Source organism: Bidens hawaiensis, unplaced genomic scaffold (genome assembly GCF_021521415.1).
Source record: "Bidens hawaiensis isolate Kalapana, Puna unplaced genomic scaffold, B.hawaiensis_p1.1 tig00014937_1, whole genome shotgun sequence".
NCBI classification, from domain to species: domain Eukaryota; kingdom Viridiplantae; phylum Streptophyta; class Magnoliopsida; order Asterales; family Asteraceae; genus Bidens; species Bidens hawaiensis.
This window is the reverse complement of record NW_027492327.1, coordinates 91,585-109,709: the sequence shown is the minus strand read 5'-3', so window position 1 is coordinate 109,709 and position 18,125 is coordinate 91,585. Positions and strand designations below refer to the sequence as shown.

The following is an 18,125-nucleotide window of genomic DNA, read 5'->3' as shown; positions in this document are numbered from 1 at the left end:
AACCGGGATCGACTCGTACGTTGTAACCGCGGCTCTGATACCACTGTTGGGTTTCAACGGTGGTTCGAGAACGAAAACGGATAAACAAAATTGAACCCGTTTTAGTTATAAGTTTCGTTTCGAAATCAATATTAATATATGTATGTAAACGAACAACAAAACGCAGCGGATATTAACGAGTTAAAACGAACCAAAAACGGAAACCCGAACCCGAATCCGATTACAACACTACGAGTACGAATAACAAATAAATAATCAACCATAGTTGGGTATTCGATATACCTCGGTTAACAAGAACCGGGAAGACACCGAGGAGTTAACAAGAAGGCTAGATCTGGACACAAAAGAGACCCGACAGCAGCTCCGGCGGCGGACGGCGGCGGAGGGCGGCAACAGACGGCGGCGACTCATCGGAACAAGAGTAGACGACAGCGGACAGCAGCTCCAACAACAACGGACAGCAGCTAACGGCAGCAAACAACAGCAGCAACTCACCGGACTAACCCTCGTCGGAAAACCGAGCTTGCCGGAAAGATAACAGCTCACCGGAAAAGCACGGATCAGTGTTTAATGGACGTCAAGAGTTTATTGGGGTGCGGTGATGATTGCAATGACCAGAGAATGAAACTTGGTGACAGTGTTTGGTGTAGGTTGGCTGAGACGGTATTTGGCGGCCTAAAATAGCTCGCCGGAAAAACGTGGTGGCCGGAGTAGGGCTATAGGTGGCCGGAGACGAGCAAAGAACAACACCAGAAGCTTGATAAGGGATTGTGGTGGTGGTTTGCAAGTAAATGGCCGGAGAAGATGATGTGGTTGAGATTCCGGTGGCCGGAATGTATCGCCGGAAAAGCGGCTGCCGGAAAACGGCGCCGGTTTTAAGGTGGCAGCTAGGGTTTAGGCGTTTGTTAACTGTTTTTATAAAATATTAATATCATATTCTATATATAGTAATATTTGTAGGGTTTAAGCATGTTAAACCAATTGGGCTTGAGCCCAATTAACAAAACAAGCCTTGACCATCATCTTGTCCATCTAATTAATTGTGTCGGGCCTAATTAACATTTAAGTAGGCCCATCTCTCGTTACCCCCGGTGTAACTCTCCGGGTCACGTTCGGGTCGGTCACGTTGACTTGACCCGAAACGTCCATAAAATCCAACACAACAATCCAACATTTACAGATGTCAAAAGGCTGTGTGCCTGTGTCAGTAATAATCCACTTGTTAGGGTGGATGAAGCGGGCTCTAAACGGATGCCGGTACCGATCGATACCTGTGGGAACACCCTCATATGGTGGTCGGTACTGAGGCAAAAAATAAAAACATCCCGAGCAAGTTGGTGATGCCGAATCCATGAAAAATAGAACAAAGAAGAAATGGGTCAAGACGGGTTGAGAACCACAATGAATAATGAAAGATGGGTTGAAACACTAGTAGTCAGTACCGACCCAAAATCCATACTTATATTATGAAATCTTGGTAAATTAACCAACATCATGTTAGCACACCCAACACCAATCATAAACATCTAATATCGAAATGATCGTGAACTATATGAATTTGATAATGTATTAATGTCCATATCATATAAGTTCTTATGTTTTAAAATGTTCATGAAATCTAATTATTTTGATAATAATTTAAAGTACATTAAATAACTGTTTATTAGTATAAGTATTTTATTTGTATAAGTTATCAGTGATATATGTTGAATGCAAATGAGAGAAATGATACAAGTGGAATGCACAGGAACAAAATAGATGAATTTATAGTTTTTTTTAACATCGACTTTTTTTGTATATAAGTTATCGTATTCTTTAAAGTTGGAGAGCCCTGATGCACTTTAGTCAGACTATGTTGTCATAATCGGCGCATGCTAACTTCAGAGTTTGGCTTCGGCGTTCTCCTAGGAAACCATACCGCCGATTGCCACTTGACAGTCATTGTGCCACCACAAGAGCAAAATTCTCTGGCGTAACACACGGTGGGACGAAAACCCGAGTGGACTAATGACTCGAACTGACAACCTTTACACAAGAACTAACTCAAATCCTTCATTGTCAATATCCATCCAAAAGTGACACAAATGAGATTCAAACATGAGTCTCCACCGAAAAACACAAACCTCTTACCACTGGGTCACAAGTGGGGGACGGATGAATGTCTAGTTGTGTATTACCTTTTTTTTTAACTTTATTTGATAATCATGAAAAGTGTTTACTGAAAAACCCACAGAATCTCGTCAACAGCAAATAATCCAACTTTTTTTAAACGAGTATTTAAACAAGTTAAATGGTATCAACTTAAATGGTCATGGGATATACTCTTAACGCTCAACATAAATTAAGATGACATGACACTCAGATGGATTAAACCACCCGCACTTGTGTTAAATTTGTTTAAAAGGGCCATGGATTATGCTCTTCACGGGTTAAAAGTCAAATGACAATATATTAAATTAACAATCAATAGGAGTGGGATGAAGTTAAATGGATTAAACCATTTTCTTTGGATGAGTTGGAGTGAAAGAGAGAAAAAATGAGTAAGGTTGTGCTTATGTGGAGTTACGAGGGGTTAGAGTATACCCCATGACCTAAGCTACAAAGAGAAAACACAAATATTACAATTTATAGTTCATTTTTTAATACTCACCATAAAAAATGGCTCAACTATTTGTTTCCTTTTTAAATCGGTGTAGTGATCCTGAATTAAGGTGTTTTTTAGGGCTCGGGGGGCACAAGGGTGGTGTTTCCAGCGGTCCCAATAGCTCCCCGAGCCCACCCCAAGACCACTCCACCTTTTTTATTTTGACACACAAATGAAAATGCTCATTTGGCATTTTAGATTTATATTTTATAAAGATATGGCAAAATAGCAAATCACATTGTCACTTTCCCCTAAATTAATGGCTTTATGCATTTAAGTACACATGGTTTGAATCATCAAAGCACTAAGATAATGCTCGTCCACAAAGTGGTGTACTAACAATTCAATTAAAAGTTAACACAACTAAAATTTTATAAAACTACATTATATGTTTACGGTATTGTACAATATAAATAGAACTACGTGGGAATATCATAAATATAAATACTATTGAAAGTTTAAATACGGATGGCTCTGTACGACTTTACAAAGTATGAAAATGTTTACGTGACGAATGTAGATGTTGAACTTTCTTTAGCTTTTTACGTTTATTGTTATTTTCAGTTTGAGGTGATGCACTTTTTTTTAAACAAAATAATATTGTCTCTTTATATTCAATTAGTGTTTAGTAGGTTTTCGTTTTCAAAATTAAAATAAACGTTATTTGTATTAGAAAAATGATAAAAGTAATGAATAAATAATGATGGGTACTATAATATATCTTTGTATGATTAGGGTGGTTGGAGAAGACTATGAATCTATGATGTGTCGTTAATATAATACAGAATATTGAATTGTGGTTATTACACATAGGCAACGTGGCCGAATGACATTATAATATTGTGGTTTATCTTGATGATACTTTTACTTTAATAGCGGTTAATGTGTGTCTACTAGATTAGTTTGGATTTACATTTAGTCAATGTCATGCTGATGTGGACCTCGAAGTAATCCCTAAGGAAACATATGTAATTGTCTTGTCATTTTAATTCATGGATTTGTATTAAGTAGGGTATAATATATCCTCTCTTGAAAGTATCCAATCTTTGTGGAGCATGTAACCTCCTCATGCCTAAAGATGAGGTGGCATTGCCCTTGGTGGTCAAATCTATTGATGGGCACAAGGATGGGAAAACATTAATACCATGTAATAAAGCAGGGTTTTGTAAAAAAGTATATAAGACTAGTTCATTGCTTTTGTCTTCATTTTTAAAAGGAGTTAAGTGTTATTTTAGTATATGTGGTTTGATTAACCACGTAACTTTAGTACTTTTTTTGATTTTTTTCGTAACTGGCTACTTCATATTTCAAAAACTGGTTATTTTAGTATTTTTTCGTAACCCCGTTTAATTTGTAGTCAAGGGTATAATGGTAACTTTAGTTATTTTATTTGTTTTCTTTTGATCTCCTTCCCTTCCACCTTTAATATTATCCAAACCCTAATCTCATTCTTTCACCTCTCAATCTACAACCGATCTTAAACCATTAATTCAACCTCCACCATCTATTGCCCACTAAAACCCTCACCTAATTTGACCTTAAACCGCTCCGAATCCGTTAAAAAACCCTCCGATTCAATCAAAGGCAAAGTCAAGCATCTTTGCAGCATATTCGAAGCTCGCAGAGGATCCAAACCAAACCCCTAAACCAAAACCCTCATCAGACGAAACCCAATTTCAATCGAAGCTCAAATCGGAAAAATTAAACAAATTTGAAAAAACCCTAATTCACTGCTGGCGAAAGGAATTTTCCGGTGATGGAGGTGACGAGTATGGTGCAGCGGCGATGGAGATAATGGAGGTGGGTAAAAATGGTGGATGTAAGTGTTGGTGCAGCGAGCAAGAGTTGGCTACGTTTTTCCGACGAGGAGGAGGTGTGTTTTTCCGGCGAATAAGAGGTACGCTTTTCCGGTGAGTAGACGGTGGACGCGAAAGTGGTTGGGACGCTGGGTACGTTTTTCCGGTGATGAGGAGGTGCGTTTTTCCGGGTTTGCGACGGTGGTTGGGTGCGTTTTTCCGGCGAGGATCGATGGAGGAGATAAGGGCTTTTAATTTGGGGATTTAGAGTTTGGATTGGTTGATGTTATGGGTTAGGGATTTAGGGTTTACTGGTATATTTGGGGGGGGGGGTGTTAAAAGAAAAGAAATAAAGAAAATAATGAAATTACCAAAGTGTCCTCAATTATGCCCTTGACTTAACGGACAAATTAAACGGAGTTACGAAAAAGTACTAAAATGGCCAGTTTTTGAAACATAGAGTAGCCAGTTGCGAAAAAATCAAAAAAGTACTAAAGTTGCGTAGTTGATCAAACCACATGTACTAAAATAGCACTTAACTCTTTTTAAAAGTTAGTTGAAGCTTTATAGATGATATATATAAGCAATTATATGATGATGTGATTTGATAAAAATAAAGGTTTGAAGTTTAATTTTAAGAGAGATGAGGTTTGGGATATTTTTGTTAATTTGTAACTAAAACTAACATTTTGTAAATTATAAGACTGATAATTTAGTGTAAAATAACACCTTTACCATTCTACAAATCACAAGGACTACTTATTTTGTTTAGCTTACTTTAAAAAACTTACCCCACTCCTCTTGCTACTATATTATCCATCACGTTTATCCGGCAGCGTGCAAATTGCTGACCAATAAGCAATCACGTTTATATGACCGCTTCGACAACATAGTCTGGGGCATGCATATAAGCTCAATGATCAGGCCAGGGCAGGCCCTAGGGGGCTAGGTGGTCAATCGCATAGCTAGGTCTGAAATATTTTTTAAACAAAATTAAATGTATTTATGAAAAACGATATGTATATTCAATGTTTAAACTCAATTACATAACAACTAGTTTGGTGTATTGGCAAAAATGGTATGACTCCTAACCAAAAGGATTTGAGACATGTTTAAGCCTATTTTATACAAAAGTTTTCTACACAATCCAAATTATAACCAAGTAAGCCAATTAAAAAATTAAATTATTTAAACCCAACAAAATACTTTTTTAACTTACCGTGTGTTCCCGAGTTCCATTTAAGGAAGGAAAGTAAAAGAAATTGATGGAAAGATAGAAGGAGGTGTGTTCTCAAGTTTTTTTTAAAAGATGAATGGAAACATAAAAACTTTGTGTTCCCAAGTTCCATTTAATGGTAGAAAGAAAAATGGATGGGTGGGGGGGATGAGGTTTTAAAGAGTGAAAGTTTTCTTTCTAATACGAAAAGAATTGGATGGAAAGAAAAGGAAAATAGATATGATGTTTAAAAAAAAAGGAAGAGAAAAATAAAAGTTTTCCTTTCCTTTCTTTCGTGAAGTTAGCTCGACTACTCGAGAACATAGCGATTAATGTCAAAAATATTTTTCGTCTTCGGACCAAATTTTTTTTCAATTCTCAGAGCCGGCCCTGGATCAGGCGATCACCTTTGACAGTGTTTCATCTAGGCACCCCGAGGTTTGTATGTAATGTTATGTATCGTGCATCATCAACTAATTGTACGTTTTTTTTTACCTCGTCTTAAAGCACCCACAATGGGCCATAAATCCCATAGTTTGAGTCTTTGTGGCAGCAAACAAACTTAAGGAAAGTTGGAATCACCCATTGTGAAGCTTTGAAGTTTTGTGACAGGTTTGTCTCTTCAAACTTGCACTGTGGGCCCCCATCTTTTATACACACACATACTATATGCACATATACATGCATATATATACATATTTAATATTTTTTAATAGGTTTGTGAAGATTTATTGTTGTGGAAGAGAGTGAGAGTTTTTAAGAAAAGTTTGGAATTTGATATGGCGATGATGTGTCGATTTGTTGTTGTGTATGCTCTTATATTTGTATTTGTTTCAATAGCTAGGAAATTAAGCTTAAAAAGAAACCCAACGGAAGCCCACATGGGTAGTTAATCTTTTGTGCCTCTGCTGAGCCTTCGCTATACATTACTCTGAAGTCTGAAGGCGGCTACGCAATAACAAGAAATGCATGCTTTTGTCTATGAATAACTAATATTTAAATGTTATTATATAGTACGTACTGTTCCCAAATAGAACTCAATTTTTGGTGTCACAGTTTGATTAATCTTATAATTAAGCCTACATCGTGTTGCTCTTAGAAAAATATATAAACCAAGTATTGTAATTATTGCTTAAAAAAACAAAACATTTTGCAATGGACAAGAAAACATGTAACAATACTAAAACTGTTTTATGTCGATGAGTGTTTCTTCATTGGCGCCATCCGTGCATAAAAGCTAGAACTAATTTTCTCAGTTTTTTCAAAACCTCTGGAAAGATGGTTAAGGTTACTCCGGTGCCAAGGCCAACGAGTGACCAAGAAACTCCGGTAACCACAACCCCACCTACTGGGGGGAACACCGGCGAGTACACAATATTTACGAACACTACCCCGGTTACCCAACCCGGGGCAAGTGCAGTAAATAATCCTCCCCTGGGATTCACCGATACCCAGTTGGAGAGACAACAGACGAGGCTCCCCCGCCAAACACTTGATCAAGTTAAAGCGTGGGCGGAAGCACGTCAGAAGGAATTCCAAGCTGAGTTGGATGAACGCTTACGTTCACTCCAACAGGCTGACGAAATCGGAAGCACTCGACAACAGCTCAACATGAGTAATCAGTGCGAGTATGATAAAGATTGGGAAGAATCTGACAGTGACGCAAACCCGCGCCATAGGGCGAAAGGGAAGCGTAAACAAGCAGATTTCCACAGAAGAGATTTTGGAGAAACCTTTAAACCAAAAAACGCGGGTGGAAACCCACGTGACTTCTCTAAAACCTTCAGACCAACTGTTGCAAATGCGGGAACGTCCAAATTTGCAAGGGACATTGCGGAAGCAATTGCCCCGAAAAGTGCCAAACAAATGTCCAACATAGACACATATGATGGTATATCTGACCCAGACGATCATTTGAACAGATTCATAGCGGGGGCAACCGTCAGCAATTGGACGGAACCCACGTGGTGTTACATGTTCCAAATGACGCTTGTTGGGGCAGCCAGAGCGTGGTTCGACCGTCTACCGGTCCATCACATCTACGATTGGGCAGACTTCCAGCAGAAGTTCAGCCAACACTTCAGTCAACAAAGAGTATACTGAAGAGCAATGGATGATCCTCAACTGCATCCGAGAGGAAGATGAGTCTTTACTAAACTTCATCACGCGCTTCAATTCAAAAAAGCTAAGTCTGGGCACTATTAGCAAAGATCTTGTTCGCGCTGCTTTCATCCAGGGCGCGGAAGACCCAGAGCTCATCCGCACCTTAACGGGTAATGATGACATGCCATCCACGTGGGATGCCATCATGACAGCAGCTAAACGCTTCGCGGAAACGGAAAAACAACTGGGTAGAGATCTTCCCCAGAGCACAAACCTCTACACTCAAAAAACAAGAGAAAACAACGTCCTTACCGCCCGACAAAACAAAAAGAGGAAGCTTGGTATTTGGCAGTCAAGGGTAAACTTTGACACCTCATCCGGCCCGCACCCTCGGTTAGGCGGAAGGGATAACATGCAGTCGTCGAACCGGAACTCCAGATGGACGCCACTCACCAAAAGCGTCACCGAAATATTTGCCACCGAGAGGCTCCCATGCCCAAAGGCTCCAATAATCCGACAGCGTCACAACGCTGATCAGAGCAAATCCTGTGACTTCCACAGGACAAAAGGCCATACCACGGAGGAATGCGTATCCTTGAAGGACGTCGTCGAAGCATTCGTCAGAAATGGGAAACTCACTCACCTCGTGGCGTAATGGACGCTAAGCAGGCTAATGCGTGTAGAAACCCAGTTGGGGAAAACACGGATGAAACTGCAGCTTCAATGTTGGAGACTACATACTGCGTAAACAACGAGATTCCGAACCAGGTGCATATCGGCTCGAAAGGCTCGATGACACCCCCATCCCAAGAACATGGAAGGGAGCTCAATTACACAGGCTGCATGTAGATCAATTCCAAACTTGTAAAGAAAAGGCCTAGAGCCACTTCTAATGGAAATGATTCTCCTTATCATATTGACGCTGATGGTCTTACATTTATACTTATGATCTGACCACACTGATATGCTGGTATTCACCGCATAAATAAGTGGGGAAGTAAGTCGTTGCGTGTGGAAGGCGGCAAAACCCGCATAAACACAAAACGGCAAAAATTTCTAAGGAAAAGATGAGGAAAACCTTCACGCAGGTCAGTTATAGGTGAAGTTTGGTCATCCCACTAAATGAAAGTGACGGTCCTACCCGCACAACCATGATAGAGGAAACTGAACATTAACCTATTAACAACCGCGCGTCGAAAGGTTAACTTATTCAAAACACTGATATGCCGGTATTCACCGCATAAATAAGTGGGAAAGTAAGTCGTTGCGTGTGGATGGCGGCAAACCCCGCATAAACACAAAACGGCAAAAATTTCTAAGGAAAAGATGAGGAAAACCTTCACGCAGGTCAGTTATAGGTGAAGATTGGTCATCCCACTAAATAAAAGTGACGGTCCTACCCGCACAATCATGATAGAGGAAACTGAACACTAACCTATTGACAACCACGCGTCGAAAGGTTAACTTATCCAAAACACTTGGAAAATTGCTAAGTTAAACTAAAGTATGCACGAGCGAATCATATATTGTTTTTGAGGCAAAAAAAGTGCCAAATTAAACTATAATATGCATGAGCAAGTCATATAACGTTTATAAAGCAAGTCATTAAGTGAAAGTGACGGTCTTACCCGCACAATCATGAAAGAGAGCAAAACTTTAACCTATCATCTGCCACGTTGAAAGGTTAACTTATCCAAACTACTCAAGAAATTGCTAAGTTAAACTAAAATATGCGTGAAACAAAGATTCAAAAATAAGAGGGAATATACTCCCTTACCTTGGTAACCAAGAAACCGTAAGACAAGTGCGTACAGTGTCAAGGCGAAATCCTTCACATACTTAGCACCTGCAGGGAATTAAAGCCAAGAATACCTTGGTAACCAAGAAACCGTAAGACAAGTGCGGGTACAGTGTCAAGGCGAAACCCTTCACATACTTAGCACCTGCAGGGAATTGAAGCCAAGAATACCTTGGTAACCAAGAAACCGTAAGACAAGTGCGGGTACAGTGTCAAGGCGAAACCCTTCACATACTTAGCACCTGCAAGGAATTGAAGCCAAGAATACCTTGGAAGTCAAGTAACTATAAGACGAGTGCGGGTACAGTGTCAAGGCGAAACCCTTCACATACTTAGCACTTGCAGGGAATTAAAACCAAGAAGGATCTTCTGGGCCATGCTTGTGGAAAGGGAAATAACATCCCCGCATAGCGGGAACGTTGAGAACTAGATTGTTTGAAGCTCCAAGATGGAATTGGTTGTTTAACATAATTGATCACTATGTCTAAAACTACCAAAACCTCGTGGAGAATCTACACAAGTGAAACTCAACGCTCCTGACTTGCGAGGAGGTTACACACCTACCCGCATCATACCCAAAGATCAAGCAGAAAAGTCGGGAATTTCTGCACGTGACATTAGGAAAACCGCGGGAAGAATCCTCACGGAAAACCTTAAAACTAAAAACCCTTTTCAAAACCCTTTGCTTAAGTCCAAAAGTTCACTTCACTTATTAACAAATCATGAGAAGAACATTGGACTGGGGGGACTTGAAGAGGTAGGTCCCAGCAGGGCCCAGTTGGACCCGCAAGACTCACCTTGAAGAGGGACGTCTGCGCAAAGACCAACTGGTTCCGCAGGACCCACCATGCTCAGAGAGATGAAGACCTTACGCGCAGTACGCCAGCTGTTCCCGCAGGAAAAGCCTCCCAATGGTGAAGTACCCCGCCTGTTCCCGCAGCTGCGGATACAAGCCATCAGGGAAGGCTACCCGCACTAATAGCAAGACTACACGCACAAGGCACTAACTCTCAATAATTCAGTAATGTCACCTGAAGAAGGAATGAGCAAGGCGGGAATACTCCCGCCCAAATGAGCCAGTCCGTACGCTTCTGGAGGATCTTTTGTACTATACCTGCCAAGGTATGGACAAAATAGACAATATCTGACCAAAGCAGCCCATGAACCAATCACAGGGTGACAGCTCACTGACAACAGTACGACGAGGAGCACGCTCTAGTACAAAATGTCACTATCAGCCGCTGCCTACTCACCAACACTTGTCGTGGCACGTACATAGCCTGCAGTTGGTGGAAAAGGAATAGTACACAGCCGGCCATGTCACTATCAGCCGCTGCCTACCCACCAACCACCAGCATGGCACGTGCGTAGCCCACAGTTGGTAGAAAAGGAATATTATACAGCTGGCTGTACCTGCTTGGAAACCTACCTTCGGCTATAAATACTCCAACACCTTGGAACGGTATCATATACTATCTTATACCATCACATATCTTATCTGCTCTAGCTATTTCTCTTAATATACAATTATATTCAGAGCAATCCAGTCTGATTCTTACGCCGGAGGGTGGTCACAAGGAGGTACCCCCCCTTCTCAGTGACGAGCTCACGGTGTCTGTTTTGCAGGTCATCAGAAGAATAACCATCTTTGCCGGACCTAACCCTCGTGGGAAACATCTACTTAACCCTAAGATTATCCGTAATCTGCCGGGGTCACTTAGTGTTTCTTCAGTCGACATACAGCACCCAATATATAGAGAGTATTTAGTTTCTTCACTTGAACGTACTCATGACTCACGTACTATGTTCTGGCGGCTGAATCCTACATTATTTGTCGGCCCCATGCCACCACAAAATAAAATAAAATAAAATAACGGCTAGCAGATATTAAATTTAACATTAATCAAACAATTATTAATAATATTAATATTGATGTCGGCAACAAATAGTTTAACGAGTTATATGAGCAATGAACTTTCCTAACTCCGTTTGAGTAACGCCCCCGTCTAAAACATACTTTCTAACATTTGTCCCTAACGCCACCGCTCTCCGCCGCATCTCCGCCCCTTCATTTGTCCCCATCAGTCGTCTCACTGCCTTCTCCACCGCAGCCGCCACCACCACTTCTTCTCTCTGACACCAATCTTTTACCAAAACCCCGGTTTTAAGAACCTCGGTTACCAAAACTGCGTTGTTTGGTTGGTCAGAGTGCATGGGCCATGCAGCTATTGGCACACCCATTGACATACTTTCAATACACGAGTTCCATCCACAGTGACTCATGAACCCACCGATGGACGGGTGAGCCAGTATGTCTAACTGTGGGGCCCATTCTCGAACCACTAACCCTTGATCTTTAACTCGATCTTCGTACCCTTTGGGGAGTTCGACACGAATAATATTATTATTATTGTCGCTAAAAACATCGCCTTTATCTGCGTCTCGTACAACCCAAACGAACTTATGCTCGCTCTTTTCTAACCCTGTCGCGATCTCGTTGACTTGTTGTTGCGAGAATGAAGTAGTTGTCCCGAATGAAACGAATATCACACTGTTGGATGCTTGTTTGTCAAGCCAGTTGAGGCATCTATCGACTGGACCACCATCTTTTTTAGGGAGTTTTGACCCACTGCACAAAATGATATACCATTATAGTGTTGCTATTTATGTGAATATTATGTTGTATTCATAGGTAAATAAAAAGTATTTGTAAATATATAATATAGTTTCAAGTTCGTTAGTAATTCAAATCTCTTAACAAATGTTAAAAACCACTTCACTAAAAATGTCGGGGTCATCTATACACAAATCAACTGACATTTAATTCGACACAGTTTCAAACGGTTGTTTGGATACAGGTCGGACGACGATTTTAATGGACCAAACACTTTCAAAGTTTGACCGTCTATGGTCAGAACCACCGCCTGATATCGGTTAAATAGCCCGTGTTGACCAATGGTTTTCAAAATTTAATCCCCCTAAGGTTAGAATAGCCATTTTGATATTGTGAAAATGGCCGTTCTGAAAAATAATTTCTTTTTTGATCAAAATAGTCGTCCAGGTATTTTGTGAATAATCATCCGATGATGTACTTAAATCAGATGGAGGTGGGATGTCTACAACACGACCCAAAAATGTTATTGCTATTACTATGACTTTGTTGTTTTTGAATATGTAAACTAACTTTAATTGATAACCAATACAAACTTTTTATTTAAAAATGTGAAAAAACTAAAAAAAGTTCCCATCTTCACATGTGAACTTGTTTAAACTAGTACGTAGTTCGTCAAAAAAGTAATAATAAATTCAATTTAAAATTTTAGGCAAACTATTTTTTGTGTGCCTAAATGTTACTATATTCCAAAAAATATTCTTAACCAATTTGTCATATATGTTATTGCACGTGATATTCACATTCATGAGGGAATAGCATTTAAAAATAGATGTAGATCAAATTCATTCACAACCTTTTTGATTCCAAAGGATTGAATGGTCCAAGAGCCCATAGTAACTTGTTAGCACTTCTTGCTTCGGATTCAAGTAGTTCCAAGATCGGCTGCTCAATAATCCTACACGTATTGTATATGCGACCCGAGCTAAGTTTCGCATACTCGTGTTGGACACTGATGAATTGCTTGAATTCGGGAGTGAAGCAGCCTTCAAATGAGAGGCTGATTTTTGTTATGCCGTTTGGTTTGATTAATTTTCGGATTTGTTCTCCAACTTTCTCGGAAATGTATAAAGCGATCGAAAAGGCCGAAACACTATGAAAAGTGTAAGATTCGGCGTTTGGGAGCGAAACAAAGTCTTGAACGACGGAGCTCATGAGGGAATCATGGATAATAACGAGGCGGCGGGCGGTGGGGGAGAGTTTATGGAGAAGGGAAGCGACAGGGCCACGGAGATTCGTGGCCGCTTCGCATAATGGTTGTAGATGAGAGGGGAACTTATTAGTGGAGTTAGGGTTAGGGGGTGGGCATGCAAAGGGTGGGATAGGGAGATCATGGAAGTGTATAGTGGAAATAGTGTTAGGGTCCCACCCTTGGACGCGGAGTTTGACTTGGCGTCCATGGGTGGTGGTGCACACAAAGTGGACCGGGACTTTGTGGGTGGCGATGAGGCGGGAGAGGTGGAGGAGTTGGTTGAGATGGCCTTGTAGTGGAAGTGGGATCATCACTACCGCCACGGGGTTTTGGTCAGCAACCATGGTATAAGGTGTGAGAGGAGTTGTGTGTAGTATAGATGTGTCATTTGGTTTATGAGATTTTGGAGCTTTATATAATAAAAACATACACATGTAGATTTAGATGAAGGTGCCGTTTTTGTTCCCACATCACTTCCTTTTTTAATGTCGTGGTCCATCATGTGAATTGATATGGAATCACTAATATATGACGTATGTTAGACCTATAAATAACTGGTAAGGTTGTTGTTTTGTGACTTTAAAATTGTGTAATTTATTATACATTAGTTTCCGAGCCTGAATAAATGGCTTAGGGACAGGCGTATTTCAAGTAATGAGACTGGGGTCGGTTTAAACAATTGGAGATAAGTATCTAGTTTATATTAGTAGTAAAAATGGACATCTATTTATTAAATATACATTAGGAGTTTAATTTAGGTTTAATTGTATTTGTAATCTCTATATAATCTCAAAAGATATGTATCTAGTTTATATTAATTAGTAGTAAAAATGGACATCTATTTATTAAATATACATTAGGAGTTTAATTTAGTTTTTAATTGAATTTGTAATCTCTATATAATCTCAAAAGATATGTATCTAGTTTATATTAATTAGTAGTAAAAATGGACATCTATTTATTAAATATACATTAGGAGTTTAATTTAGTTTTTAATTGTATTTGTAATCTTTATATAATCTCAAAAGATATGTATCTAGTTTATATTAATTAGTAGTAAAAATGGACATCTATTTATTAAATATACATTAGGAGTTTAATTTAGTTTTTAATTGTATTTGTAATCTCTATATAATCTCAAAAGATAAGTATCTAGTTTATATTAGTAGTAAAAATGGACATCTATTTATTAAATATACATTAGGAGTTTAATTTAGTTTTTAATTGTATTTGTAATCTCTATATAATCTCAAAAGATAAGTATCTAGTTTATATTAGTAGTAAAAATGGACTTCTATTTATTAAGTATACATTAGGATTTTAATTTAGTTTTTAATTGTATTTGTAATCTCTATATAATCTTAAAGAATTTAAGGTTATTAGAGAATTTATCAAATTTTAAGTTATTTTCTTGATTAATATAAATGAAGAGTTATACCAACGATTTGTGTGTTTAATTCGTGATCTATTAACTAATTCCCAGTTCACCTTGTGAGGTTTAAGTCATGATGTATAGCCTCATATATAAAGTTTAGATAAGGTTACATACATTATCGTGAAGCTAGTCAGCAACCCGTCACCTCTCGCGTAAATACAGAAGCAAAGTCGAACACCGGGTATACTTAATATTCAGTGTGTGAATATTTTATTTGATTACATAACTTTTTTATTAGTCAAATAAGTTAGTCGGACTATTTAACTATATTTGTTTAAATATAATTAGGCATAAGGCATCTAGCTTTTGGAGCATAAATGCATATTATATATGACATAAAAGATAATTAACGGAAAAGAGAACACTAGAAGGTAGATTGATAACCCTACTAACTTAAATTAATGAAGAAAAACTTTTGTTACTTTAAAAAAGGTTGAAAAGCCACAAAAAGTTAACTCTTAGTTTGCATGTCATACATGTGGATAGGGTTGGATTTATTACAAATGAATCACTTTTTTAAGTCACATGCTACCTGCTAGATAAGTGTAGGGGTGTTCTTCGGGTTCGTTTTCCTGGTTTTGAGTTTTTCGGATCAGGTTATTTGGATTTCAGAGTTTTAAATCTTGACTCGAAATTCAACCCAAATCTCTCACGGGTTTTTTAGTTTCAGGTAAATTCGGGTTCGGGTTTTTCGGGTTAGGCTAATCGAGTTTCGAGTATCATATAAGACAAAGATAAAAACAAAACACAAAAACAAAAATAAAAAAAATTTAAAAACTAAAATGCTAAAATTAAAACAACATAGTATTCTTTGTTTATAATGCAAATAATAATATAATAAACCAACATAACTTGATAAGCAATTCAAAACAAGAGTAAAACTAACTCGAACCATAATCGTATTCAATTGGGCGTGCTTTGGTTGTTCGATTACGGTTGCTATTAATAATAAATGAAAAACATAAATTAATAATAAACACTCAATCCATAATAGTTAGAATGATAACAGTCGATTAGAGCCAGATTCCGATAACTTAGTGGCTAAGACTTAGCCTATTATACATAAAATACATTTAAAATAGAAACTAAAAAGTTTATTCGGGTTTTTCGGGTTGACCCGGAATTATAAATCAAACCCAAGAATCAACCCGAATTACTTCGGTTTGGGTTCGGGTTAGTCTTTTATTAGGTTCGGGTTCCATGGGTTGGGTTAGTTCGAGTTCGGGTGCAAGTTTTTTGGGGTTGGGTTTTGGGTTTGGGAGGAAAGTGATAGCCCTAGATAAGTGTGTTGGGTGAGTATTAATTTAGAAATGGTTACCTTTTTTTATTTTGAGTTTTCATACAAAGCCAAAGCTTTTGGTAATTTCTATGAAACCATAAACAGACCGTGACTTCTTGTAGGTTTTACATGAATTCGTATAGGTTTGGATACATCTTGTGAATCGTACGTGTCCTTAGCGGTTTAGATTGAAATAGTCTGATGACATATATCAAAAATTTAATCGAATAATTTACAAGAACAAATATGCGAATTTATTATAAAACATCATACCAATTATAGACCAAAGGCATTCATTATTTTGGGGACAAATTAACGTTATAATAGCTCCAACCTGTTCATCTTTAGTTTCGAATAAAAGTGGCACCCAAACTTTCTTGAATGTTTATTATCGAACGTGATACTTGAACGTCTCGAGAGAATAGATTACGATCTTTGCATCCTCGTTTTGCCATCTTGGAAAGTAGATCTCGTTCCTCATTTATGGTGATTTGGCTTCAATGCAGATACATGATGTAGTAGTAATATGTTAAACTTGGAATCGTTTCACAAGTGATAATTAAACCACAGTTTAAAACACGAACTGCAGCAACAGTTTATTGCTGCTGATCAACCAGAACCAAAACAGAAACAAATTGCTTTGATCTTCAAGCTATTGACTGCAATTGACAAAAACAGAATAAACCAACGAATGATTATGCTTTATTGATAAAAGACAAACTCAAAACTCAACAAAACACCAATACAAGGGTATACATATATACCCCACGGTTCTCCAATCCTATTCTATATCAAATACATAATTTGACTCAAAAACAAATAGGACTAAATAGATAAGACTAACTTATTAAGATAAGACTGACTTATCTATAATAATAAACGAATTATTATATTAAATCTCCTCCAAGCCACCCCATGAGATTTACCGAACCACCCTTTATAATATCGCAACGTTTAATACTCCCTCTCGATATTAGCTTCCACCATGCCAATATCGCTGCAAAACTTCATAACCTTTTCTTGAGACAAACTCTTGGTAAACATATCTGCAACTTGTTCCATCGTGTTGACATATTTGAAGTCAATCTCTCCTCGCAACACTTTCTCACGAATAAAGTGATAGTGAACTTCAATATGTTTCGTTCGAGCATGAAATGTAGGATTTTCAGCTAACATAATCGAGGATATATTATCTCCAAACAACGTTACCTTAGCACTCGTCTTTTGATTTAACTCCTTCATGAGCTGCACCAACCAAGTACTTTCCTGAGCAGCCACAGCGGCTACACGGTATTCTGCTTCGGTGGTAGACAGCGAGACGGTTGGTTGTCTCTTACTACACCAAGCTACAGCTCCACCTCCCATAACGAACACATACCCAGTCGTCGAACGTCGGGTAGACACGTCTTTAGCATAGTCGGCATCACAATAGCCAATTATATTCAAACTCGACTCCCTCTTAAACTTTACACCATAAGTCGGAGTAGTTTTAACATACCTCAACACTCAACGAACAGCATCTAAATGAGGTTTCAAAGGCTTTTGCATGAACCGACTAAGCACACCTACCGCATATGTGATATCGGGCCTCGTTAGCGTAAGATAAATAAGACTTCCTACAAGCCTTGTGTACATAGTTGCATCATTTAACTCACTTCCTTTATCAACTTGCAACTGCAAATTCACATACATAGGTGTAACAGTGGGTTTTGAGCATTCTAAACCAAATCTTACTAAAAGATCCACCACATATTTATGTTGGTGCATAATAATGCCATCATTTTCATATTTTAACTCTAGACCCAAAAAATGGCTCAACCGACCCAGATCTTTCATCCGAAACCTAGTATTCAGATTCACTTTTAGTTGACTTATAACACGAACTAAGTTACCTGTTATGATTAAATCATCTACATACACCAACACCACCGCAACTTGTTCGCCTTCGGTTCGAACAAACAAACTCGTGTCGGCTAGAGTTGGTACAAAAC

The 18,125-nt window shown here is 38.6% G+C and overlaps 1 protein-coding gene across 3 annotated transcripts; it reads right to left on the bottom strand.

Moving 5' to 3' along the window:
* Positions 1-11,450: 11,450 nt before the first annotated feature.
* LOC143548183 (zeatin O-glucosyltransferase-like) lies at positions 11,451-13,995 on the bottom strand. Of its 3 annotated transcripts, none has more exons than XM_077039424.1 (2): positions 13,070-13,995; positions 11,451-12,186 (listed from the first exon to the last, which is right to left on the bottom strand). In XM_077039424.1, the coding sequence occupies exons 1-2, from the start codon at positions 13,852-13,854 to the stop codon at positions 11,508-11,510; spliced, it is 1,464 nt and encodes a 487-aa protein (XP_076895539.1). In that variant the 5' UTR covers positions 13,855-13,995; the 3' UTR covers positions 11,451-11,507. The 3 variants fall into 3 exon arrangements, with proteins under 3 accessions (XP_076895539.1, XP_076895538.1, XP_076895537.1); XM_077039423.1 differs by having other exon boundaries at positions 11,453-12,186; positions 13,025-13,994; XM_077039422.1 differs by having other exon boundaries at positions 11,456-12,186; positions 13,022-13,993.
* Between the last annotated feature and the right edge of the window lie 4,130 nt (positions 13,996-18,125).